This window comes from Chiloscyllium plagiosum, unplaced genomic scaffold (assembly GCF_037043375.1).
Source record: "Chiloscyllium plagiosum isolate Xiang-an unplaced genomic scaffold, Cpla_swu_hap1 HiC_scaffold_10, whole genome shotgun sequence".
Taxonomy (NCBI): Eukaryota; Metazoa; Chordata; class Chondrichthyes; order Orectolobiformes; family Hemiscylliidae; genus Chiloscyllium; species Chiloscyllium plagiosum.
Window position 1 is genome coordinate 92,771,911 of NW_028270148.1, and position 27,264 is coordinate 92,799,174.

The 27,264-nt window shown below is 42.9% G+C and overlaps 1 protein-coding gene across 4 annotated transcripts in view; it reads left to right on the forward strand.

The window, feature by feature from the left end:
• Positions 1-27,264, forward strand: part of ninl (ninein-like) — a 160,007-nt gene that overhangs the window by 84,369 nt on the left and 48,374 nt on the right. For all 4 annotated transcript variants that reach the window (XM_087991556.1, XM_087991559.1, XM_087991557.1 and 1 more), the window contains 4 exons: positions 12,382-12,522; positions 14,988-15,162; positions 25,080-25,190; positions 25,655-25,744. In XM_087991556.1, coding sequence (XP_087847682.1) covers positions 12,382-12,522; positions 14,988-15,162; positions 25,080-25,190; positions 25,655-25,744 — 517 coding nt within the window. The remainder of the gene's footprint in view (positions 1-12,381; positions 12,523-14,987; positions 15,163-25,079; positions 25,191-25,654; positions 25,745-27,264) is intronic.

Below are 27,264 nucleotides of genomic sequence, written 5' to 3' on the forward strand. Positions count from 1 at the left end.
ATGACACAATGGATGCCAACTTGGCAGGCCAATCAGTGGACGATCCAGAATAGGGAAGTATGGGGTAAACAGTTATGGGAAGATATATGGGAGAAAGCTCAATACCTGGTCATATACATCACCCACGTAGATGCCCATACATCTCGAAATGATGTGGAAGCTCTACATAACCGATATGTGGATGGTATCGTCCGAACCATGATTGTGCAAAGGGGCACCTCAGTGGACCTAGCTAGATGGGCACACCTTAAGGCTGGGCACTGGGGAGTGCAAGGAACCTTGCAATGGGCTCGAGACCGAGGAATAGATCTTATGGTAGATGATGTTAAGACTGCAGTAAACCAGTGTGAGCAGTGTCAACATCAGCGGCAGGGAGTGCCCCAACACATGATGGGACATATCCATCGGGGGGATGGTCCGGGACAGAGCTGGCAAATGGACTTTGTGGGTCCCTTACCCTCCTCACAAGGATGTAACCACATATGTACAGCTGTGGACACTATGTCTGGGGTTTTGGTAGCCCATCCCTGTCGTCACAACAATCAACAGGCTACCTTGCGATGTTTAGATTTGATTGAACAATTTTATGGATTGCCCATACAGGTCCAGAGTGACAATGGCTCCCATTTCACAGGAAGGGTGGTAAAGCAGTGGTGTCACGATAACCACGTGGAATGGGTTTATCATGTACCCTATCACCCACAAGCTGCGGGACTTATAGAACGACTGGGCTTCTGAATGAATGAATGGGCTTCTGAAGTCCTCACTACGAAAAGCAGGAGGTTGCAATGACTTAACAGGTTGGAAGAAGCAACTAATTCGGGTGGTGAAACAAATTAATAACCGCCCATTAGGAAATGGGGTAACACCCTTGAATAGGATGATACGAGTATGTGATACCCCAAAGACTCAGCCTATTAAAATGTGGAAATTCGCTGAGGAAGCTGATATTCCCGTAAGGGCCACGCCGGCTTCGGCTGGACTGGACCTACGAGCACTAACTGCCCAGACTTTGATCCAACAGAAACCTACGATGATTAAGACCGGATTAGGATTGATTTGTCCCCCTGGAACCTATGGGCATATCCTCCCGCGGTCGGGACTGTCACTAAAGGGGATTGATGTGATGGCAGGCGTAATTGACGCGGACTACCAAGGGGAGTTGGGGGTGGTCCTGGTCAACATCACTGCTGAACCTTACGTGATACAGAAGGGGGACAGAATAGCGCAATTGGTCATTAAGCCATGTAACCTTACAACGGTGGAAGAGACGGGAGCTCCCGTTACGGTTACTGAGCGTGGGACGGGGGGATTTGGGTCTACTGACACTAAGGGGGCCAAGGTATGGGTGCGCCAGACGACCGGCCCCCCCAGGCCGGCCGAAATCATAGCACAGGGGAAGGACAGTCTGGTCACCATTATGTACCCCGGGGACCCGACCTGGGCAAACGTCCCGGCGAACCAGTGCTACTTACGTGAGACCTAAATAATGTTGTAATTGCTATGCACCCGCAGGCTGGCCCTCCGCCTTGAACATGGGGTGGTCATGGGGATTGCGACTCCTATTGGCGATGTTCGCGATCGGATGGCCACTCCAGGGCATCGGTATCACGGCCTGGACGCTGGTACCGGTCGCCCGCCATGAGGTGCGGTGGGAGGCCAGTAGCCAGCGACGGACGCAGGACAATTTTACATGTGAACCCGGTCAGCAGTGCGTTGTTCTGACTCTCACCAGCGACTGTCAATTGTACACGTGTGCACAGTGCTACATGCGCCGGGATGGGGAAAAATATGACATATCGTTCATACCGCCTAATTGCACCCTGGTGGTAAATGCCCAAGTCAAGACGTGTTTGTGGGACCGACGCACCCAGACATGCGGGACAACGGGGACTCATTGGAGCGTCACAGCTCGGGGGGAAGATCTGTGGCTGCGCAATGCCACCGATATTCGGAATCGTCATCGATTCATGTGGTTAATAATGGTACTGCCCTCGACGAACGCCCCGTCTGAGGCGTTATTAAACCCCACGCGGGGCGGGCCAGCACCGAAGAGGGGTGCCACGGGGGGCGTGCGGACGCATCGAACACAGTTGGCCCCTATTATGTCAACTTGTCAACAGATGGCCCGGGCGGTACTGCACACTGATGTTCATTGGCGGGTACAGTTGCCCCTCATACCCGAGTGTCATACCAAGAGGCGGCGACGAGCGTGGTATGACACCCTGCTGGGAGGCGCAGGAACTGTTATGGGTATCTCGAATGCCATTGACTCTGAGGTAACCCGTACTAAATTATCTAACACGGGACAGGCCACCTCACAAGGACTACATACTATTGGAAGGTGGATGCCATCCGTAATGATGACTCAAGGAGAGACAGCTGAAATAATGATACGATCTCTGCAATGGGAACTGGATGTCTGGGGTGCCACTCAGGAACTGTTTGAGAACATTACGGCTCAGTTAAATTGGACTGCCTGTCATATTCAAATGTTGCATGCTCAAATACAGAAAGAACGCTTTTTGCGTGTGGTAACATCCCCCAATGTACAAGCGTGGAGGGGAATATGGAATGTATCTGAGAAATTGTGGATGATAACCCATCCAGAACGAACATGGTGTAACGCAACTATGTGTAACGGATACTTTGTTACCATGAATGTAACCCACACTGTTACGGTCTGTCGATATTATGTATTACCAGTGATTACATCTTCTGGATATTATTTTCTGAAGACAAGGGGACAGTGGTTTAGCCCAGATACCAATATTACCTATGATCTGTCCGCTTGTGAACAGACTGATCAGGGGAAAACTTGCCTACTGATGGACAGGTATCGGGACCCTTGCTTGACTAAGGGAACGGCCCTGTGCGAATGGACTGTTGAAACTCCAAGGGACATGATGTGGCAGATTGGGCCACACACGCTCTGTGTGGCTACCAATAATCCACATCCTGTGCTTCCCTCAGCACCGTTCTCGGGATGCCTCTCAAATGTCTATCAGTGGCACTGGCAGAATCAGACCTATCTGTTGACCACTTATAGCAGTGCTCGCCACTTTACCAAGGTGCAGTGGAAAGTGCTGATGAATCCTTGGAACATTTCCCTGGATCGGTTTAAGCGAGCATTGGACCGATCCGAGGAGCTTAAGCAGATATTACGAAAGCATCAAACCAATGTCACCAAGGTTACGGTGTCTACCTTTATACATGGACAGGAGGTAGTACATGCTGCCCGTGTAGTGGACGTGGAGTCAGCTCATCATTGGTGGGACATATTGAGTGGTATGTCCTCCACTGCGGGGACATTCCTGTTCCCACCCTTGTCGATCCTGGTAGCGGTCCTGGTGATTTTAACATGCTGTAATGTCCTGACTTGCTTGTATATTTGGCATGTACGTAGGCGCTTGTTAGAAAGAATACATATGGGCATAATGTAACACATGTATTGGGCCAAGCAGTGGAATGTGGTGTGTCCCAATACATGTGTGCTCATAATGTAACACATGTATTGGGCCAAGCAGTGGAATGTGGTGAAAGGGTTAAAATTGTGTCCCAATACATGTGTGAATCTAACCGAAAATGGAAGGTGTCGCTTAGTCCCGTGTGAATCTTATTACACACCTTCCCGTGTGAATCTTCTTATCTGTATGTGACCAGAATGGAATGTGTTTTTCAGCCTTGCTCTGCTGTTCACATGAATGTTTAGATCTCGAAAAGAGTATATCAGCTGGAAAAGTCTCCAGTTCGGTAGAGTCTGCTCCGGGGTTGCGTTTAACCGCCGAGCGTGGGTTGTTGGCAACCGCTCTACGAGAACTGACGGCTCCCAGTTCCGGTAACACGTAGAGTGAGTATAAACCAGACCCGTTGTAAGTACGAGACCTGGTTGTGGCGACGCTGCGGGGAATAAAACACTTATATTCTAGCAGACTCGCCTCTTGGCTGTTTGTTCTGTGTCAGACTACTTTCCTGCGAGCCTGGTCCTTGACCTTGAGAATTTTTTAAAACAGTGTTCTGCGAAACAGTCTGGATACTGAGGATGGAGGAGGTAAATGGGCAGGTGTTACACCTTTCGGTTGCAGGGGAAAGTGCTGTAGTGGTGTGTTGGGAGTGAAGAAAGAGTGGACCAGGGTGTCCTGGAGGGAACAGTCCCTGCCGAAGGTGGACAAGAGAGGGGAGGGGAATATGTGTCTGGTTTTGGCATCTCACTGGAGGTGGCGGAAATGGTGGTTAATGATCTTATAGTTGTGGTAAGATGGAGATCATTTGATCAGTTGCCTTTGCCATTTCCCCTTCTTCCCCTAATCCAATAGACCAAACCTCCAAGACATGCACCCAGTTCTAGACCTGATCTTGAACGTTTTTCTAGTTTTTCTCTCATTTTCCGTCATGTTGAGCTCATTTTGTTCATGACACCCATTTGTTCTTTCAACTCAAATCCCACTAAACAACTAACTGTCCAACTCCCCTTCCTGGTTCCCATGTTAGCTGATATTTTTAATGCTCTTCCTCCTTGGGTTTTATCACTTTCAAATCTGCACTGTCACCCTTCCCCCCCCCCCCCCCCCAAAAAACATTAATCCTTTACTCCTACCCTGGCTCCCATCTTTTTAAACAACTACTCTGCCTCCAACCTGCTTTTCCTCTTTAAGGTACTTGACATTGTCTCCCAAATTTGTGCCTTTTGTTCTGGAACTCCCTGTTTGAATCCCCTCAATTATATATCCCCTGCTACTTCCATAGTACACAGCTTGGAAGGATAGATAGGGGTGATGGCGAGGTAGATCTGAGTGTTGTCAATGTATGTTTGTAAACTGATCCATGTTTTTGGATGATGTAGGCAAGAGGCAACATGCAGATGAAAAATTGGAAGGGAGGAGAGTGATAAATTATGTCCTATGTGACTGTGAGAGAAGAAAATTCATCCTTTTTTGACACGTTTGACATCTTTGATCATGCCATCCTCCTCGATTGTCACTCCATTGCCATCCAGCTGGGTGGAAATGTGCTCATTTCCATTCTCATCCATTTAATTGCAATTGGAGAATTGCCTGCAATAGTTTTTCCTCCCACTCCTGTACTATGACCTCTGGTGTCCCTCAGGGGTTTATCCTTGGGCCCCTCCTATTTTTCATTATATACTTGCCCCTTGGTGACATCATCTGAAAACACACATTAGTTTGTAAATGTACACTGTGAACATCCAGATCGCCTCACCATCATCCCCCTCTATCCCTCCGCAGCTTCTGAATTGCCTGACATCTGCTCCTAGATGATTAGAAATAGCCCCCATTCAGACATTGGGAACAGCGACAACATTGTCTTTGGTGACTGTTACAAAATCTATTAGCCAGCCACCAACGTCATCCCTCTCCCTGACAACTGTATCAGTTAAACCAGATTATTTGCTAATCTGGATATCATGTGTAACCACGTGAGCATCCTGCATCATAGCCAAGCCATTGCTAAGACAACCTGTTTCCAACTCCATAATGTTTACTAATATCACTGTCATGGCTCATCTGTTACTGAAACTCAGCCATGCCTTTATTTCAAGATTATTGTAATGCACTGGTCTTCAATGTTATACCCGCCATAAGCTTGTGGTCATTGAAAACACTGCTGGCCATCTCCTTGTATCAGTTCTTGCTCTTTAATGGAGCTGTGCTCAATGACCTTTATGCAATCCAGTTAAAACAGTGTCTTGATTTGAAAGTTCTTATCTTTGTTTTTGGATCCTTCCATGGCCTTTTCTCTCCCTATCTTGGTAAATTTCCTTCAGTCCCCAAACACTCTGAGATAGCAGAGTGCGGCATGGTGGCTCAGTGTTTAGCACTGCTGCCTCACAGTGCCAAGGACCCAGGTTGGACTGTGGGAGGAAACCCATGCAGACACGGGGAGAATGTGCAAACTCCACACAGACAGTTGCCTGAGGCCTTGTTATATTTGGTCTTATTACTTTAACACAAATGTAAATGCATGCAGATATAACAGCCATTTATTAAAACACCACTGACGATTATGAAAGTCCTATAAGATGATTTGCTTATACTTGTATTTTTTCCCCACTTCATTCATATTATCAATAAATCATGTTGAAGCAAAGATGTGTGTGGGTGACTATATAATTAATTAATTGTGCCAGTAATAGAGAAATAGTATAGCCAATTAGTTAAACAAAGGTACATGATCTCTGAAAAGCATTTTATCCTGCACAGTCCTTTTCAACTGTCCTATTACCATGATTATATTACCTAATTAGCTCAGTACCATTTCTCCTGAGCACTGGTGATCAGATAGACATACACTAAATCATTACAGATATTGCTGAGTGTTTACTTTCTGGCATTGCATCATCCCCTTAATCAGTTGAAATGTAGCGCCCTGCCCACACATGGTGTACAGCTTGCATTCTCAGATTCAACCTCACCATGTTCAGTGGAAAGTCATTTTCAACTCAAACTGGTCTTTAAGAAGAGGCTGGTCCCACAAGTTGTACAAGACATTAAAATATCCGTGATAGTATGGACCGTCATTCCTACACTCCTCCAATTCTTCTCAATGTTGTCTGCCATGTAAAACTGTCCTGGTTGGCCCTTGTTTTCCAATACTCCGTTTGCAGATGAATTATTGTTAGCAGCGCAGTTAACTGAAATAACATCAGCATAAGACCTGGGTGTATCATGGTGTTCATAACACTGACCGCTGTAAGGATACAATTGAGCAGTGATTCCCACCTGCAAAAATGTCCAACCTATTCAACAAGGTGCCACACAAAAGGCTGCTGCGTAAGAGAAGGATGCATGGCATTACCGATAATGTATTAGTATGGATAGAGGATTGGTTAACTAATAGGAAATAAAGAGTGGGCATAAGTGAGTGCTTTTCTGGTTGCTAATCAGTGACTGGTTTTGTGCCTCAGGGATCAGTATTGGGACTGCAATTATTTGTAATTTACATAGACGATTTGGAGTTGGGGACCACGTTTAGTGTGTCAAAGTTTGCGGATGACACTAAGATGAGTCATAGAGCAAAGAGTGCAGAGGACTGTGACACTTTGCAGATGGACATAGATAATTTAAGTGAGCGGGCAAAAGTCTGGCAGATGGAGTACAATGTTAATAAATGTGAATCATCCATTTTGGTAGGAATAACAATAAAAATGTCAATTATTTGAATAGTAGGAAATTGCAGCATGCTGCTTGCAGAGGGACCTGGGTGTCCGAGTGCATCAATCACAAGGTTGGTCTGCAGGTGCAACAGGTAATTAAGGCAAATGGAATTCTGCCCTTCATTGCTAAAGGGATTGAGTTTAAAAGCAGGAAGTTTATGTTGCAGCTGTATAGGGTGCTGCTGAGACCATATCTGTAGTACTGCTTGTAGTTTTGGTCTCCTTACTTGAGAAAGGGTCTACTGGCCCTAGAGGGGGTGCAGAAGAGGGTTCACTAGGTTGATTCTGGAGTTGAGGTGGTTGGCTTATAAGTGGTAGTCTAGGATAACATTCATTGGCATTTAGAAGAATGAAGGGAGATGTTATAGAAATACATTAAATTATGAAGGGAATAGATAAGATAGAAGTAGAGAGGATGTTTCCACTGACAAGTGAAACTAAGGACAAGAGGTCATAGCCTCAAAATTAGGGGGAGCAGATTTAGGACCGAAATAAGAAGGAACTACTTCACCCAGAGAATTGTGAATCTGTGGAATTCCCGGCCCAGTGAAGTAGTTGAGGCTTCTTCATTGGATGTTTTTAAAGCTGAGATAGATAATTTTTTGAACAGTAAAGAAATGAAGGGTTATGGTGAGAGGGTGGGTAAGTGGAGCTGAGGCCACAAAAAAGATCAGCCATGATCTTATTGAATGGCAGAGTGGGCTCGAAGGGCCAGACAGTCTACTCCTGCTCCTGGCTCTTATGTTCTGTAGGTTTGTGGAAAGATTAATTCACAGAGGAGATTTTTCATTCTGTCATGCGTCCCACTCTTCTGATTCAAAGTTTGTAGAAGTCTCACTTTGGACTTTACAATGGTGACTGTCCACAACAGTTACTTGATTGAAATGCTGAAGCTGTTGAAATTTCCCTCTGGTACAGCATCTGTTTCCCCCAAATAACCGTTTAGGCTTTTAATTTATAAATAAGAATGGTGTGCCATGAAAGACCTAATATTTGATATATGTGCAGCAGAGTTTCTGCCTCACTTTGTGCTGGGTTTCCTACCATCATCCTCTTTGACTATTGGTATCCTACAAGGCCTGATTGAGCTATTGAGCTAGTGTGATAGAGGAAAGCCATTTACTGGTCCAACTAGAAGAGACCATTGTATGAACAAGAAGTGGTTTGTTTCATGTTAGTAACTTGTACAGGTTACATTCAAATTCACGGGTTTATATCATCAATCTCTTTTCTTCCTGCCACCTTCTTGTAATTTACCCCTCCTGTTTTATTCTAGTAATCCCCAAACCCCCTAGCAAAAGCAAAGTACTGTTGTAGCTGGGAACCTGAAATCAAAACAGAAAATGCTGGAGAATTTCAGGTAGGTCTGTGGAATGAGAAACCAGACTTATCATTTCCGGTCCAATATGACTGTTCTTCAGAACTGAAGTCATGTTGCCTTCACAACCTCTGAAGGAGTTGGGAGATTTCTGATCATGTTCTCTCCTTACTCCTTACTCCAGATTACAGGGAAGGTGAGTGAACTGTTGAGAGTGACAAGCGTCTAAGGAATTGAATGGCCATCCAACTGCTCCTCATTATATAACATAACTGGTTGAACTGTACAAGTGTGGGTCTTTGGTATCTGAAAAGTAAAGGGGGTACAGAAGCATTCATGACCATGGCCTTTGTCCCAAAATCTCCTCAACAATGTTTGGATCAGGGGAGTCCTTTGAACATCATCCGGTTTTATTCATTTCAGTCTCTGCTGAGTATCCCAAGATATGGGAGATGTGGAAGTTGGACTGGGGTGGACAAGGTCAATAATCAAACAACACCAGGTTATAGTCCAACAGGTTTATTTGAAACTGCGAGCTTTTGGAGCTCTGCTTCTTCCTCAGGCATGATATGATAGGGAAGTATAAGACCAAGACAATACTGCCACCTGTTGGCCTCCCATTCTTTTGACCTGACATGACGTAATGAGGTGGTAGAGACCCCTGTGATGTCTGCCAGGGTCACTGCTAACCTAGTGTGTTGCAGCTTTGGATATTTATTTTGTCTGATCTTGATTTTTGTTCTGTTTGCTTGAAAAATGTTGTACTTGCAGCTCTAAGTATGTCCAGATTTCCATCACCTACTTAGTTTTCTCACTGCTCTTGAATTCTGAAACTTCTTTATCCCTGGCCTCAGCCTTTTCTACTAACTTAAGAATCTACATTTGACACAGTATAGCTATTGTCTTAGTTTGTGCGACATTAACCATTAGGTAGCTTCAAATTGTGAAGAAATATCTGAACCATGTCCAGAATATTTCCAGGTCTTGCCATTGTTAATTGGAGATCCTCCTTGAGCTGCATTCCTGAGAGAATATCTACCCCTTGAACTGATACTAACTTGATGAAGATTGAATTACTTCAGGGTTATCAAAATGTTTGTCAAATTTGTCTCATTACTTTAAGCACCAATGTAAACGCTCGTGCAGTTATTACAATGCAGGATCGAATCTTTATTGTTTCCTGTGAGAGTTCCCCAGTGCAATGATTTGCTCGCCCCACTTAAACACCATTTGTTCTTTTTGATCTTGTGCATATTATCAACAATAATCAAAGTTGCAGTGAAGAAACAATTCCTAAAAATGAAAGAGTAACCAATTAGTTGTACCAAAACATAGCTATATAGTATAAGTAATTAATTGTAGTTAAAGATTCACTGTTAGAATATATGCTTTTCCAATTATCCCATTACAATGGTAATACTGCATCATTTCACTCAGCATCACTTCCCATAAGTGCTAGGATTTGGCATGTTCCTGGTCAATGCTGCCACTACTTTAGATTCCTCCACTGTCACTAGATTATCAGACAGCGCACTTGGCATCCAGTATTTTGGGAAGATCAAAGCCGTGTTTTTGGTACAGCTACAGATTTTTATCCCTAGCTACCAACTCTAGCCCTCACTCTGGCAATTACCTGAGACTGAACAATGTTGTTTGCATCTGTGATGTAAAATTAATCCTGAGATGTTCACCCAAACATATATTTGTGCCAACATCAAGGTTCCCAATTGCCACTTAATTTGTTTGTTCATGGGAGAGGATGTTGCTGGTGAGACTGGCATTTATTGTCCGTCTGTAATTGTCCTTGAACTGCTGCTTTGCCTAATGTATTGGTACATCTACAGTGCTGTTAGGAAGTGAGTTCCAGGAATTTGACCCAGCAGCAGTGGAAGAATGATATAGTTCCAAGTCAGGATGGTGTGTGGCTTGGATGCTGTTGTGCTTCCAGGTGGTAGAGATCATGGGTTTGGAAAGTGCTGTCAGAAGAGGTATGATGTATAATGCCCAACTCCGTGCTGCCTCCTCTTATCTGCTGCTGAAATGCTTGTCTATTCTTTTGTTAGCTCTAAATTTGACTATTCCAACTTGATCCTGGCCAATTGCCCACATTTCACCTTCCGTAAACCTGAGGCCATCTAAAACTCTGTGCCTCTTCCTTCCTCACTCACCAAATTCCATCCATCCATCACATCTATACTTGATGACCTACACTTACTCCTGGCTTAGCAAAAGCTTGAAATTCTTGACCTTCATTTCAACACTCCCCATCTCTGTTATCTCGTCCAAGCCAACAACCTTTCGAGACATTTGTTCTCCTCTAATTCTAGCCTCTTGAGCATCCCTAATTTTACTTATTCCACAATTACTGCCTTTGCTTTCAGGTATCAAAGCCCTAGTCCATAGATTCCCTCTCTAAACTCTGTAATGTGTCTATCTACCCTCCCTCTGTTTAAGATATTCCTTTAAACCAACCTCCTTTACAAAGCGTTTTGTCATCTGCCTTAAATTGCCATATGTTTTATGATACTCCTGTGAAATGTCTTGGGACATTTTATTGCATTAAAACTGCTTTATATAAATACAAGTGGTGTTGTTACAAATGTTGCTGGGAACTTAGTTTAAGAAATTGCATCCTCCTGTTTATTTTTGGAAATGTTTGTTCTCACTGGACACTTACACAATACATGCCTTACAATCCTATTTTTAGCAGAAAACTATTTTAACTCATCACATGTCGATCCTAATTTAATGTACATTGGTCTGACAACATGCCCAATACATTGAGCTTCTTGGGTTGTATGGGCCCTTGTTCTCACAGGAATGTATTAGGATCCTTCCATGCATCATTTATTTAGACTCATAGAGTCATACATTATGAACTGAGACATTTTGGTCCAACTGCATTTGGCCCATATCCCTGTCAACCTTTTCTGTTCTTGTACCTGTCAAAATGTCTTTTAAATGTTGTAACTGTTCCTGCATCCTTCACTTCCTCTGGCAGTACATTCCATATATGTATCACCTCTGTGAGGAAAACTTTGCACAAGCTTCACTTTCTACTTTTACAAAGTAAGTAGGCCTAACACAGATTTCCAGATTAAACACTGTTCTGAGGAAGCATCACCGAACTTGCAATGTCAACTTTAATTTCTTTTCACAGATGCTGCCAGACCTGCTGAGCTTTTCCAGCAATTTCTGTTTTTGTTACAAATCTACATTTACTTTTCTTCGGTTCTCCAATAGTTATAATCAATATATTAATAAGAAACATAATAAACTGTCATGTGTCTATCTACCCTCCTTCTGTTTAAGATATTTACACAGGTTGGTTTAAAGGAATATTAGGCTACCACCTGTGACGTGCATCTCATGAAAGGATCATACAGACAAGACAAAATACTAAACATGTATAAAATCAAAAATCTAAAATTAAAGAAAAAACAAATAATGTAATAATCAGTAGGTTTAACAGCATCTTTGGAGAGAGAAAAGGAGTTAATGTTTCAAGTTGAACATGACTCCTTTGAGACAAATGACTTTTTTTTTTGTTTTCAGAAGAATAATCATATTTGACTTGAAGCACTAACTTTTCTAAACCCAAAGCAGAGGCAGTAAACTATACTTTTGTTCTATTGATTCTCACAGGAATCAAAGATACCTTTCCAATATCAGAGATGGTGGGGAAATATCATAATAATGACTCTATGACTCTGTGTTCAAGTAGGGAAGCTATTGCCAGTATATTATCAAAATATGTTTTGGTTACATAGAGTAGGAAACATCTCATCCTAAATGACTACTACTAAGTATTCCTACTTGATTTATTTTATTTGTTATAAGAAATGAACAATGATGTCAAATTGATGTTGACCAAACCTTGTTTTTGCAGAAGACAAATTCAGCAGTTGTATAAGGAGAGAGAAAAGACCAAAGCAGACTTGGACAGAGCAGAGAGGTGTAATGTCGAGCTAGCCAGAGAAGTTGATGACCAACATGCCACAATGGAATTGATCAATGAAACCAAAATCAAGTCAGTAGGAGACATTGGTTGATTTTTTTTTTGTTTACTTTTGTTCCCTAGGTGTGAACATTTCCCAGGATGCAGGAGGAGAAAATATTGTGGATCGCAGAAATGATATTTACATAGAACATAGAAGAATACAGCGCAGTACAGGCCATTTGGCCCTCGATGTTGCGCCGATCCAAGCCCACCTAACCTACACTAGCCCACTATCCTCCATATGCCTATCCAATGCCCGCTTAAATGTCCATAAAGAGGGAGAGTCCACCACTGCTACTGGCAGGGCATTCCATGAACTCCCGACTCGCTGAGTAAAGAACCTACCCCTAACATCTGTCCTATACCTACCACCCCTTAATTTAAAGCTATTTGTGGGGCATCTTATTGGCAGTGTTGCTATTTATTACCTATCCCATGGTAACCCTTGAGAGGTAATAGTGAGTTGGCATCTTGAATCACTGCAGTGCGTGTAGCAAAGCCACTGCCATAATATTATTAAGTACGGCATCCCAGGATTTGACCAGGAATGGTGAAAAAATTATGATACGTGGCAAAGATAAGATGGTGTGTGATTTGGAGGTGGTGTTCCAATGCAGTTGCTGCCCATGACTGCCTTAGTGGTGGAAATCATGGATTTGGGGAAGACCTGTTCAACGCTATCAAAATTTCAGGCTACCTACATGGTTAAGAACGCATTGGTGGGCTTCCTGTAAAATGTTTCTTATCAGCTCTTTGATGGGTTGAAGTACTGTCTTTTGATGTTCTCATCAATTTGCTCCTGACCCTATCTTGCTCAAGATGTTTATTCCTTCCCCAAGTTTGTTTCTGTGGGTTTTAGGTACCCTCCAACTGTGTCAACCAGGAAGCTTTTACTACTAATGATGAGTATTTTCCTGCCAGTGTGCTATCCAGAGACATCCGAGCCTAACCTGACCTCATTTCCAAACACACACACCTTTCATCAGTAAAGCTGGATGTCAAACAGGAAGAGGAACCTCTGGCAACTTCTTATTCTAAGTTATGGGCACTGAGGCCCTGTTGTCCCTCTAACGTGGGTCAGACAACTAGATCAAGAGTGCCTTGAATTCCCAATGTTCCCCCCAAAACTATCCGTTAACCCCCTCCCACCTCAACTGATCACTGTTTGTTATGTAAATAGCACATACGATTCTGACTACAGACTTGTTTATAATACCTCTCTCGCCACAGTGGTTTTAGCAATATCATGATATGAATAACGATTTGGTAAGAGTACTAGGTGACTCTGGAAGCTTATCACAGCCCCAGTCTTATCCCAAAGAAGGAGACAATGAAAAAAGTTCTCAATAGTAATATGTATAATAGGAACAGATTCAACTTTTTAAATACAAAATCAGCAGCAAGCCATTTGCCCCACAACACTGTTATGCTCAGCACAAAACTCCCATTCAGCTTGATTGAACCCTAACAACATGTCATTATTTTCTTTCCTCCCTTTATGTAGGTAGCTCATTTTCCCTTCAAATGAATTGTGATGAAAGGGGTAAATTTATATGTATTAAAATTAATATTGGTATTTGGATTTCAAAATAGAGGCAGTTGAGTGTTGTTTATCTTTTGGAGGGTTTCTATAATAAAAAAGAAGGGTTGGGAAAATCCTTCTGGAGTAGTGACTAAATTCAACATTTATCAAACTGAAGTGTCTTCAGACCCATATCATGTTAATGCACAGATGTTTATACTGTTGGCTTTATGTTCGTAAAATAAATGTGAGGCCATTAGCTTTGCTTTCAGTTCAGAATAATCTAAAGTTAAGAGTTTCTTTTTAGTTCTTTTTAGTGAAGATAACTCTGTTGAGTTTAAAAACAAGTTTAGTTGAAGGAGTTCAGTGCAAGGAACAAGTCATCTCATCAGAAGAGTTTTTAGTTTGTGAAACTTACAAACCAGGAGACTTTGATAAGAAATCTGCAAAACATTAGAATGTTTTGGCTTTCAGATTTGTGACAAATTAGTGTTGGCAGATTTGGAAAAGACTCATCAAATTGTCTGCAGCACACAGCAAAGATTAGCTTTAGTAATATGGAGCCCTAAAGTGCTGCAATAGGTGTACAATTTATCTGGATTTGAGTGTCTGCAGCCAATAGTGTTGGGGAAAAGGCTGAAGCTTTGTTTTGCTGTATTTTGATTGTCTTCTCCATTTATCTTGTTTTTTTTCAAAATAACATCTTTTATGTAATAAACTTCTGTTGTTAAAGAAAGATCAGTTTCATGTATATACATCTCACACCATCTGCTGCTAACCTGCCCAGTGACTGTATATGGTAATGAGTTCCAACTTCTGGAGAAGACACGTATCCCAAATATCATTTGTTATAGCTGACATGTTTGGCAGTTTACATTTTGTGATGTGATTGTTGTATTCAGCCATTCTTTTTAATGCAACTCTAGTAAATTGTTTGCTCACCTTACCTGCTTGACCATCTCCCCCTTCGCAGAGCTTTGGATCAAGGATACAAGGAGAAGATAGCAGCCGTTAAATTAGAGATGGGCAAGGAACAGGAGATGATTGTACAGCAGGTGAACACACAGCGAGCTGAACTTGAACATGAGTTAGATTCCCTCCGATCCGATGAGATCCATTTCCAAGAAAAGCTGAAACTGGCAATGAAGGTATGTCAAAGAAAAGCCTTGTGTTTCTCCCTTTTGGGGAGGATAAATTTATTCAGTTACTTAATGTTCCTGATTGCTCAGGTGCAGGGTCATCATTCCTGGCTGGAAAGGGTATTTGAGTGAAATGATTCTTGAGAAGGAATACTTAGTTAATTCCCACAAAAGTAGACTGTATTCTTCCGCCACTTTAACTCCGTTTACATAATGTGAGGTTCTTAGGAATCCTCTATTGCAGCTCCCCCAGTTTATAGCAGGCAGAGCGATATTGATGATTTTCACCCTCTATATAGAGTGGCTGATTAAAGAAGAAACTTTCAAAAACAAGTGGAAGGAATTGTCAGTCTTTAACGAAGTTTGAATATCTCAGTGATGATTTGTTCTGGAGAGAGTGAAGGAGAGACAGACAGAAATGGATAGTCCCTGTCCCCTGTGTTGCAGAATTGAAAAATACAACAGTACAAAAACAAGATGTGATCAGCTACTGAATTGTTCAGAATGTTGGAGCACTTTCCACTCTTTAAGTCTTTTTAGTTGACACTTATAATCACAGCAAATTACTAGTTTTGGGCCAGTATGTGTGCTCGATAGGTTAAGCATGGATGGCCTAAGTTGGGCTTTGTCATATCAATAAAAGGTGTTGTTACTTTGAAATTGCAAACCATAGCATTTTTTTCCAGCTTTTTATGATGTAATATTGGCTTTTGCATAAGTGAGGAAAGTTGTACAGTGTCTTAAAATATTCTTTCTATTATTATAATATTAAAATATTCTTTATTGAGTAAGATGCATGCAATTACTGTGGAAATGACCGGTCAAATTTTTTGATAATTGTATAAAATTCCTGGTATTTTGTGCCTCCCCTCTCCTCCCTTAAGACTTGGCCTCCTTGTATACAATATCCTATATTGGCAACAAAACAGGTTGTGTCACAATCTACGTTCTGCAGTCCTGCCACATCCAGTTGTGAATGGTGAAGAACAATTGGAACAGTTAAGAGGTGGTGGAGGCTCCGCAGATTTCCCTATCCTCAACAATGGGGAAGTCCGATTGGGTCCTTGCACAGTGGGCAGCTAAGAGTGAACCACATTGCTATGGGTCTGGAGTCAACATGTAGACCAGACCAGGTAATGGCAGTTTCCTTCCCTAGAGAACATTAGTGAACCAGATGGTTTTTTTGCACAATTGTCAATGGATTCATAGTCCTTATTAAACTCTTAGTTCCAGATTTTTATTGAATTCAAGTACTATCCTTTGCCGTGATAGGAGTTGAACCGGGTTCCAAGAAGATTACCTGGGTCTAGCGGTAATAACACGAGGCTATCGCCTCACTTATTACTCAAATTGATTCACTCCACGTGATATCAAGAAACGGCTGAAGGCACTGGATACTGCAAAGGCTTTGGGCCTTATCAACATTCTGGCAATAGTACTGAAAACCTGAGCTCCAGAACAAGCTGTGCCTGTAGTCAAGCTGTTCCTATGCAGCTACAACACTTTGCATTTGTTGACAACTCAAAACTAGGTGAAAGTGTGAGTTGTGTTGAAGAAGTAAAGAAGCTTCGGAGTGATTTAGCTGAATGACAGTGTATTAATTAAATGCTGGCAGAATTGGGAAACATTGGTGTACAAGGGGACCTGGGTATCCTTGTAAACCCATTTCTGAGAGGAAACATGCAGCAAGCAATTAAGAACACATGTGGCATGTTGGGATTAACTGCAAGGATGTGTTGAGTGCAGAAGCAAAGATGTCCTGGTACAATTGTACAGGGACTTGGTGAGACGACACCTAGAGCATTGTGTGCTGTTTTGGAATCCTTACCCGAGAAAAAGTAAACTTGCCATAGAGAGAATATAACAAAGATTCAGCAGACTGGTTCCTGAGATGGTAGGTTTGTTGTTAGAGATGAGATTGGAGGCTTGTATTCACTAGAGTTTAGAAGAATGAGAGGAGATATCGTTGAAATGTATAACATTCTGACAGCCTTGGACAGGCTGGATGGGTGGGTTAGAACAAGGCAATATATTCTCAAGTTGCGGGGTAGACCATCTAGAACTGAGATGAAGAGAAATTTCATCATTCAGAGGGTGGTCAGACTATGGAATTCTGTATGACTTAAGGCTGTGGAGGCCAAATTACTTGAATATATTTAACAAAATATTTTTCTAGACACTGAAGCCATCAAGGAATATGGGCAGAGAGCAGGCATTTATCATTAAAGTAGAATATCAGCCATGATCAGATTGGATGGTGGAACAGGTTCAATGGCATGAATGGCTAACTCTTGCATAGAAACTGGAAGGGCCATTTAGCTACACATTTCTGTTCTGCTAATCATTGAGATTGTGACTGATCACCTTACCTAACTGCAAAAACCTACCTTTACCCCCACTTGCTTTAGATATTCTCCGAAGATATCAGTCTCTGATATATATTAATAATTGATCCAGCATCGATTGGAATTTGTAGGGAAAAGGTCCAAACGTCTATGCTTAAAACTGTTTCCTAGTTTTACTCTTGAAAGATATGGCTCTCATTTTTCACATAAACCACTTTGTCTTAGACTCGCAAATAAGTTAAAAGACTTTTTTTCTTCTTTCTACCCTATCTGTTGGTCTTAATATATTGAATATTTTGATCTAATTACCCTTAATCATCATAATTTTCAAGGAATACAAACTAGTAACAATTTTTCTTTGTAATTTAACCTTTGGATTTCAAATATTGTTCTGGTCATCCTTCGCTTAACTCTCTCCGGAGCCAAAATATTCTTCCTCAGGTCAGCTGCCCAGTCTATTCACAGCATTCTAGATGTGACCTAACTTGGACTTTATGCAGATGAAATATAATTCCTAGGCAGTCTGCTGACATCCATACTACGCATATATGTTAATCCAGAAACACGCGTTTGCATAATTCCAAGCTCAATACTAAGAATCATAGAATTCCTACAGTGTGGAAAGAGGTCATTCAGCCTATCAAGTCAGCACTGACCATCCAAAGAGCATCCCAGCTAGACAAAGACACCCATCCTATCCCTATAGCCCTGCATTTACATGGCTAATCCACTTAGCCTGCATATTCCTCGACACTACAGGGCAATTTAGCATGGTCAATTCACCTAACCTGCATATCTTTGGACTGTGCGAGGAAACTGGAGAACCCAGCGGACACCTATGCAGACACAGGAAGAATGTGCAAACGCTACACAGGTAATTGCCAAAGATTGCAATTGAACCTGGGTGATTAGTGCTGTGAGGTAGCATGGTAAACACTGAGCCACCATGCTGTCCTTTATTGCAGAGTTTATGTATGGTGTCATATGCAAAGGCCAAACTCTGAAGAGAGCTATTGAGATTTTGAAACCTGGTTCCGCAGTAAGGATGGGGTACAGAGGTACAATCCCAACAATCTTTGTGCTTGTGGAAAATGTGAACAAGTTGGATTCTTTCCCACTGTCTAAGTCATTTAACTAAGATTCTTGCAGGATACCTTTTAGTCACATTTTGCTCATTATCCCCACTCTCTGTCTCCTGTTACTCGGACACTTTTCTAACCAGGTCAATTATTTGCCATTTATTCCAGGAGCTTCAGCTAACTACCTCCTGTGAAAGACTTTATTAGCATTCCCTGACTACTGCTGCAGCGACCTCTTAAAATAATTAAATCACGATGATCTGTGTGACCTGCCCTTTAGAAGAAATCCACGCTGGTCGCCTCTGATGAAGTAAAACGTTTTAAGATGTTTGATCACTCTATCCTACAATTACAGGCTGTAGCACTTTCCTAGGAGAAAGTGAGGTCTGCAGATGCTGGAGATCAGAGTCGAGAGTGTGTTGCTGGGAAAGCACAGCAGGTCAAGCAGTGTCCGAGGAGCAGGAGAATCGGCCATTTCCTGATTAAGGGCTCCAGCCCAGCACGTCGATTCTCCTGCTCTTCGGATGCTGCGTGATCTGCTGTGCTTTTCCAGCAACACAGTCTCGACTGTAGCAATTTCCTGTCAATGCTGACAGGCTAACTGACCTATAATTCTGTCTTTCATGTTTCTTCAGTCAAGGAGTGACTTGTGTAATTCAGTAATCTGCAGGAATGTTTCCTGAATAAAGGTAATTTTTGGTAATTGTAATTGGCGAATAGACAACAAGAATGTTTTTGAAAACTGTTATTGGGATTTGGAGGTGAGTGGAGGGTTTGGGAAGGGAAGTAAGGATGTGAGGCTAAGGAGAGAAGTGATAGGTGATTAAAATGCTTTTGAGGCAGCACCTCAAATAGGTATTAGTGAATTTAAAACCCATTTTAAATCCTATCCTTCAGATACAAAAGTGAATGTATAATTAAAGTTGTTTAATTTCAGTGCTGATTGTAAACACATAAAAGTATAGATTTACATTCCTGTATAGCACCTATGACAAGCCTAGGATGTCAAACTTTTACTGTCGAGAATGTTTTGCTGGGAAAGCAGAGCAGGTCAGGCAGCATCCGAGGAGCAGGAGAATCGACGTTTTGGGCATAAGCCCTTCCTCCACACCCTTCCTATTCATATCCCTTTTAAATGTGGTAATTGTACCCACTTCCACCACTTCCTCTGGTAGTGCATTCCATACACTGACTACTCTCATGAAAAGGTTATCCCTCAGGTCATTTTAAAAAAAATTTCCCCTCTCATCTTAAACCTATGCCCTCTAGTTTTGAACTCACCCACCCTAGGGAAAAGACTATTCACCCTATTCATGCCCCTCATGATTTTGTAAATCTTTATAAGATACCACCTCAGTCTCTGATGCTCCAGAGAAAATAGCCCCAGTCTATTCAGCCCCTCCCTACAGGTCAAACCCTCCAGCCCTGGCAACATCCTTATAAAACTTTTCTGCATCGCCTCAAGTTTAACAGCATCCTTCCCATAGAAGGGCAACCAGAAATGTACACTGTATTCTAAAAGAGCCCTTGCCAGTATCCTGTACATTTGCAACATGATGTCCCAATTCTTACACTCACTGCACTGACCAATGAAGGCAAGCATGCTAAATGTAGCCTTTACCCTGTCTACTTGCAACTCCACTTTCAAGGCAAAATGCACCTGCACCCTTAGGTCTTTTTTGTTTGGCAATACTCCCCAGGGCCCGACCATTAACTGTATAAGTCCTGCCCTGATTTGCCGTACCAAAATGCAACATCTCACATTTATCTAAATTAAACTCCATCTGCAACCTTGAGCCCATTGGCCCATCTGATCAAGGTCCCATTATAATCTGAGACAATCACCTTGACTGTCCACCTATTTTGGTGTCATCTGCAAACCTGCTAATTGTACCTCCTATATTCCCATCCAAATCGTTTATATAAATTAAGAAATGCAGTGGACCCAGTACCAAACTTTGTGGCACACTGCGAGACAGAGACCTCCAGTCTGGTAAGCAACCCATTATCACCATAGAACATAGAACAATACAGCGCAGAACAGGGCTTTTTGGCCCTCGGTGTTGCATCGACCTGTGAAACGAATCTGAAGCCCAACTAACCTACACTATTCCATTATCATTCATATGTTTATCCAATGACCATTTAAATGCCCTTAATGTTGGCGAGTCCACTACTGTTGCATTCCACACCCTTACTACTCTCTAAGTAAAGAACCTACCTCTGACATCTGTCCTATATCTATCACCCCTCAATTTAAAACTTATATTCCCTTGTGTTAGCCATCATCATCCGAGGAAACATGCTCTCACTGTCCACCCTATCTAATCCTCTGATCATCTTGTATGATAAAGTCTATAAAGTCAACTCTCAACCTTCTTCTCTCCAATGAAAACAGCCTCAAGTCCCTCAGCCTTTCCTTGGAAGAGCTTCCCTCCATACAGACACATCCTGGTAAATCTCCACTGCACCCTTTCCAAAGCTTCCACATCCTTCCTAAAATGCGGTGACCAGAACTGTATGCAATATCCCAAGTGCGGTCATGCCAGAGTTTTGTACAGCTGCAACATGACCTCATGGCTCCAAAACTCAATCCCTCTACCATTAAAAGCTATCACGCCAGATGCCTTCTTAACAACCCTATCAACCTGGGTGGCAACTTTCAGGGGTCTATGCACATGGACACAGAGATCTCTCTGCTCATCCGTACTACCAAGAATGTTACCATAAGCTCAGTACTCTGTATTTCAGTTACTACTTCCAAAGTAAATCACCTCACACTTGCATTTATTAAACTCCCATTTGCCACCTCTCAGCCCAGCTCTGCACTTACCTATGTCCCTCTGTAACCTGCAACATCCTTCCCAACTGTCTGCAACTCCACTGACCTTAGTGTCATACACAAATTTACTAACCCATCCTTCTACGCCCTCATCCAGGTCATTTATAAAAATGACAAATAGCAGTGTCCCCAAAACAGATCTTTGTGGTACACCACTAGTAACTGAACTCCAGGATGAACATTTCCCATCAGCCACTACCCTCTGTCTTCTTTCAGCTAGCCAATTTCTGATCCAAACCGCTAAATCACCCTCAATCCCATACGTATGTATTTTCTGTAATAGCCAACCATGGGGAACCTTATCAAACACTTTATTGAAATCCATATACACCACATCAACCGCTTTACCCTCATCTACCTGTTTGGTCACCTTCTCCAAGAACTCAAAAAGGTTTTTGAGGCACAAAACCATGTTGACTATCCCTAATCAAATTATTCCTTCCTAGATGATTATAAATTCTAACTCTTATAATCCTATACCCAGAACCAAAGTAAGACTCACTGGTCTATAATTACCAGGGTTGTCTCTACTCCCCTTCTTGAACAAGGGGACAACATTTGCTATCCTCCAGTCTTCTGGCACTAGACCTGTAGACAATGATGACATAAAGATCAAAACCAAAGGCTCTGCAATCTCCTCCTGAGCTTCCCAGAGAATCCTAGAATAAATCCTATCTGGCTCAGGGGACTTATCTATTTTCACACGTTCCAGAATTGCTAACCTTAATCCTGTCTAGTCTAATAGCCTGTATCTTAGTATTCTTCTCGACAACATTGTCTTTTTCTTCCGTGAATACTGACGAAAAATATTGATTTAGTGCCTCTCCTATCTCTTTGGACTCCACGCACAACTTCCCACTACTGTCCTTGATAGGCTAATAATCTTACTCTCGTCTTACCTTTATTCCTGACATACCTGTAGAAAGCTTTAGGGTTTTCCTTGATCCTACCTGCCAAAGACTTCTCATGTCCCCTCCTGACTCTTCTTAGCTCTCTCTTTAGGCCCTTTCTGGCTAACCTGTAACTCTGAAGCGCCCTACCTGAGCCTTCATGTCTCATTTTTACATAAGCCGCCTCCTTCCTCTTGACAAGATTCAACTTCTTTAGTAAACCACGTTTCCCTAGTTTAACCACTTCCTCCCTGCCTGACAGGTCCATACTTATCAAGGACACGCAGTAGCTGTTCCTTGAACAAACTCCACATTTCAATTTGTGCCCATCCCCTGCAGTTTCCTTCCCCATCCTATACCTCCTAAATCTTGCCTAATTGCATCATAATTGCCTTTACCCCAGCTATAACGCTTACCCTGCGATATGTACCTATCCTTTCACTCACTAAAGTAAACTTAACCAAATTGTGGTCACTATCACAAAAGCGCTCAACCACCTCCAAATCTAATACCTGGCCTGGTTCATTACCCAGTACTGAATCCAATGTAGCCTCGCCTCTTGTTAGCCTATTTACACATTAGACAAAAACTGACCCATTGAAATTTCTCTAACTATAGCGTTTCCAGTTAATATTAGGAAAGTTAAAGGTCCCCATCACAACTACCGTGTTACTTTCCCTCCTATCCAGAATCATCTTTGCAGTCCTTTCCTCTACATCTCTTTTGGAGGCCTATAGAAAAATTCCAACAGATAACCTCTCCTTTCCTGTTTCTAAACTCAGCCCATACAGTCTCAGTACATGGTGTTAATCAAATGTCCTTTCTGCCACTGTAATACTGTCCTTGACTAACTGCCACACCCCATCCTATTTTACCACCTTCCCTGTTCTTAGTGAAACATCTAAATCCTGGAGCCTGCAACAATCATTCCTGTCCCTGCTCTATCCTTGTCTCTGAAATGGCCACAACATCAACGTCCCAGGTACCAACCCATGCTGCAAGTTCACCCATCTTATTCTGGATGCTCCTGGCATTGAAGTAGACACACTTCAAACCACCTTCCTGCCTGCCGGGACACTCCTGTGATCTTGAAACCTAATTCATGACCTCTCTACTTGCAACTGTCTGTACATTGGAGCTACAATTCAGGTTCCCTTCCCCTGCTGAATTATTTTAAAAACTCCTGAAGAGCACTAGCAAATTCCCCCACCCAGGATATTGGTACCCCTCTGGTACAGGTGTAGACCATCCTGTTTGTAGAGATCCCACCTACCCCGGAATGAGCCCCAATTATCCAGGTATCCAAATCTCTCCCTCCTGCACTATTCCTGTAGCCACATGTTCAACTGCTCTCTCTCTCTCTCTCTCTCTCTCTCTCTCTCTCCCTATTCCTCACCTCGTTAGCACGTGGCACGGGGTAACAAACCAGATATAGTAACTCTGTTTGTTCTAGCTGTAAGCTTCCACCCTAGCTCTTGGAATTTTTGCATTATATCCCCATCCCTTTTCCTACCTATGCTGTTGGTGCCTACGTGGACCACGACTTGGGATTGCTCACCCTCCCCATTAAGGATCCCAAAATCTCAATCCGAGACATCATGGACCCTGGCCCCTGGGAGGCAGCACACCAACTGCGAGTCTCTCTTGTTTCCTATCTGTCCCACTAACAATGGAGTCCCCAGTGACTAATGCTGTACTCCTTCCCCCCTCCTCAATACCTGAGGATCAAGGACAGACTCTGTGCCAGAGACCTGTACCCATGGCTTGCCCCTGTTAAGTTGATTCCTACTACCTCTCCTCCCCTCCCCACCCCACCTCCCCCCACCCCCCACCCCGCCCCATCCCCCAATAGTATCCAAAAGTTGTTATAGAGGGAACGACCACAGTGGATCCCTGCGCTGTCTGCCTGTTCCCTTTCTGTCCCCTGACAGTAACCTATTTACCTTCTTGCTGTACCTGAGGTGTGACTACATCCCTGTAACTCCTCTCAATTACCCCCTCAGCCTCCTGAATGATCTGAAGTTCATCCAGCTTGAGCTCCAATTCCCTAACATGATTTCTGAGGAACTGGAATTGGGTGCACTTTCTGCAGATGAAGTCAGCAGGGATATTAATGGTAACCACTGCCTCCCACATTCTGCAGGAGGAGCATTCAACTGCCTTGACATCCATTCCCACTGTTCTGAATTCCCAAAGAGACTACTGGGGTGAATAAAAAGCTAGTAATCTCACCAGTGGGGTGCCCAGAAGCTTTTTTATTGGTTAGAGGAGGAGGATGGGTGGGAGACACTACCTGAGTACTGTTTTGGGTAAAGCAACCACTCAAACTACACTCTGTTGCCTACCTTCAAGCCAATTTTGTATCCAATTGGTTAGATCCCCAGATCCCATGGAATCTAACCTCATTAACCAGTCTGCTGATGCAGAACCTTGTCGAACACTTTGCTTATGTCCATGTTGACAATGTCTACTACTCTGCTTCATCAATCTTCTTTGTCACCTCTTCAAATAACTCAATCAAGTTACTGAGACATGATTTCCCACACCCAGCCATGTTAGCTCTCCTTAATCGGTCTTTGCCTTTCCAAATGCATGTAGATCCTCAGAATCCCCTCCAACAATTGACCCACCACCGACTTAAGGCTCACTGATCTGTAGTTCCCTGACATTTATTTACAGCTTTTCTTAAATAATGATACTACATTAGCCCCCAATCTCTAATCTATATCTAATTAATAGTTACTCAATGATAACCTTTTATTTTCAACAGGAGAACAGTCGATTACAGAAAGAATTGGTGGAAACGGTGGAAAAATTGACTGAATCCGAGAAATTGATTTCCAGGTTACAGAAGGACCTTGACTGCATGCTGAAAGCAAAAGCAAGTTTCACACCAATAAGTTTGGAATACATTTGATTCGGGTCAGTGGGTTGGTGGAGGGAGCCAAAGTAGGGGGTAGGAAAGAGATCCAGTCAAAAAAGGAGGGTGTGTTGAGTAATGGGCAAGTTATTTGCTTATATCACTGTAACAGTTGCCATCATTCCTACTGTCAACCCCGTGTCCATGGTATCACAACCTTATATGATGCTATACTTCCATGTTGAGAATGGATGATTAAGTAGGGGGAGAAAGAATGCTTAAATATTTAGAATGCACATCAGTTCAGAAATGTCTGAAAATGATGGTCTGTCAATTATGTTTGAGCTTTAAAAGGTACACTATATTCTATCTCCCTCTCACCCTTTCTCTCCTCTCCCAGCCCACAGTGACTGAGAACTAAACACCTTTGGCTTTTCTTTTTGTCCTAAATGTGCTGCATTCTTTTGTTCCCTGTCTCTATTCAGTTTGGAGAATGGGATCATCCGAATGTGGAGATCACTGGCCACGAGCAGAGGTTCACGGGGATTATAATGGAATATGAACAACAGTGCAAGGTGGGTATTGGTCCAAAAAAATATTTTCAGTACATTACGTTGGAAGTACCCCTAGGCTGGCTCTTACTTCAGTTCACTACCCAGTGATGGAGGAAATCTGGGTAGAGACTGATCAAGCTAGAGTTCCACTTTAGCACAGCAGTGAAAGACTGGTGGTGTCTGTAAAAGATGCCCAGCAATCATAGGGAGGAAACTGGAGCAAAGGTGAAATTTGATTTGTTTCAGTTTTTTTTGTGTGTTTCTTAATATTTCTAATGTTTGTTGAACTTGCTTATCAACTGCCTTGAATTTAATCTGTGTTTTTAAAATTAATTCTCTGTTTTGATTTCCATCATTCTACCTTGTTAATGAACTGACAGCTTTAAATATGGAAGGCTAGATTGTGTATCAAGTTACAGACCCCGTAGCCTGTGCTGCTGTTACATTTCAGTTCATTATCTCTGTATCACTTGATATTTGTTAACTATGTTCACCTCAGTTTTACATTTTTTAAAATTGAACCAATCTCACTTGCTTTATGTGGAGGGAGAGAGATCTAGATATCCTCTATCTTAAAAAAAAAGTTTGCTGACATCATCCCTGAATAAGTGGTCTCAGTTATGGGCTGAAAATGTGTTGCTGGAAAAGCGTAGCAGGTCAGGCAGCATCCAGGGAACAGGAGAATCGACGTTTCGGGCATAAGCCCTTCCTCAGGAATGAGGAAAGTTTGTCCAGCAGGCTAAGATAAAAGGTAGGGAGGAGGGACTTGGGGGAGGGGCGTCGGAAATGTGATAGGTGGAAAGAGGTCAAGGTGAGGGTGATAGGTCAGACTGGGGTGGGGGCGGAGAGGTCAGGAAGAAGATTGCAGGTTAGGAAGGCGGTGCTGAATTCGATGGATTTGACTGAGACAAGGTGGGGGGAGGGGAAATGAGGAAACTGGTGAAATCCGAGTTCATCCCTTGTGGTTGGAGGGTTCCTAGGCGGAAGATGAGGCGCTCTTCCTCCAACCGCCGTGTTGTTGTGGTCTGACGATGGAGGAGTCCAAAGACCTGCATATCCTTGGTGGAGTGGGAGGGGGAGTTGAAGTGTTGAGCCACAGGGTGGTTGGGTTGGTTGGTCCGGGTGTCCCAGAGGTGTTCTCTGAAACGCTCCGCAAGTAGCCGGCCTGTCTCCCCAATATAGAGGAGGCCACATCGGGTGCAGAGGATGCAATAGATTATGTGTGTGGAGGTGCAGGTGAATCTGTGGCGGATATGGAAGTTTCCTTTGGGGCCTTGGAGGGAGGTGAGGGGGGAGGTGTGGGCGCATGTCTTGCACCTCTTGCGGTTGCAGGGGAAGGTGCCGGGAGTGGAGGTTGGATTGGTGGGGGGTGTGGATCTGACGAGGGAGTCACGGAGGGAGTGGTCTTTACGGAATGCTGATAGGGGAGGGGAGGGAAATATATCCTTGGTGGTGGGTCTCAGTTATGGGGCCAATGTTCTGGACTCCTCTCCCCAAGAAAGTAGATTCTCTTTATTTATCCAATTTAACCATCTTAAGGA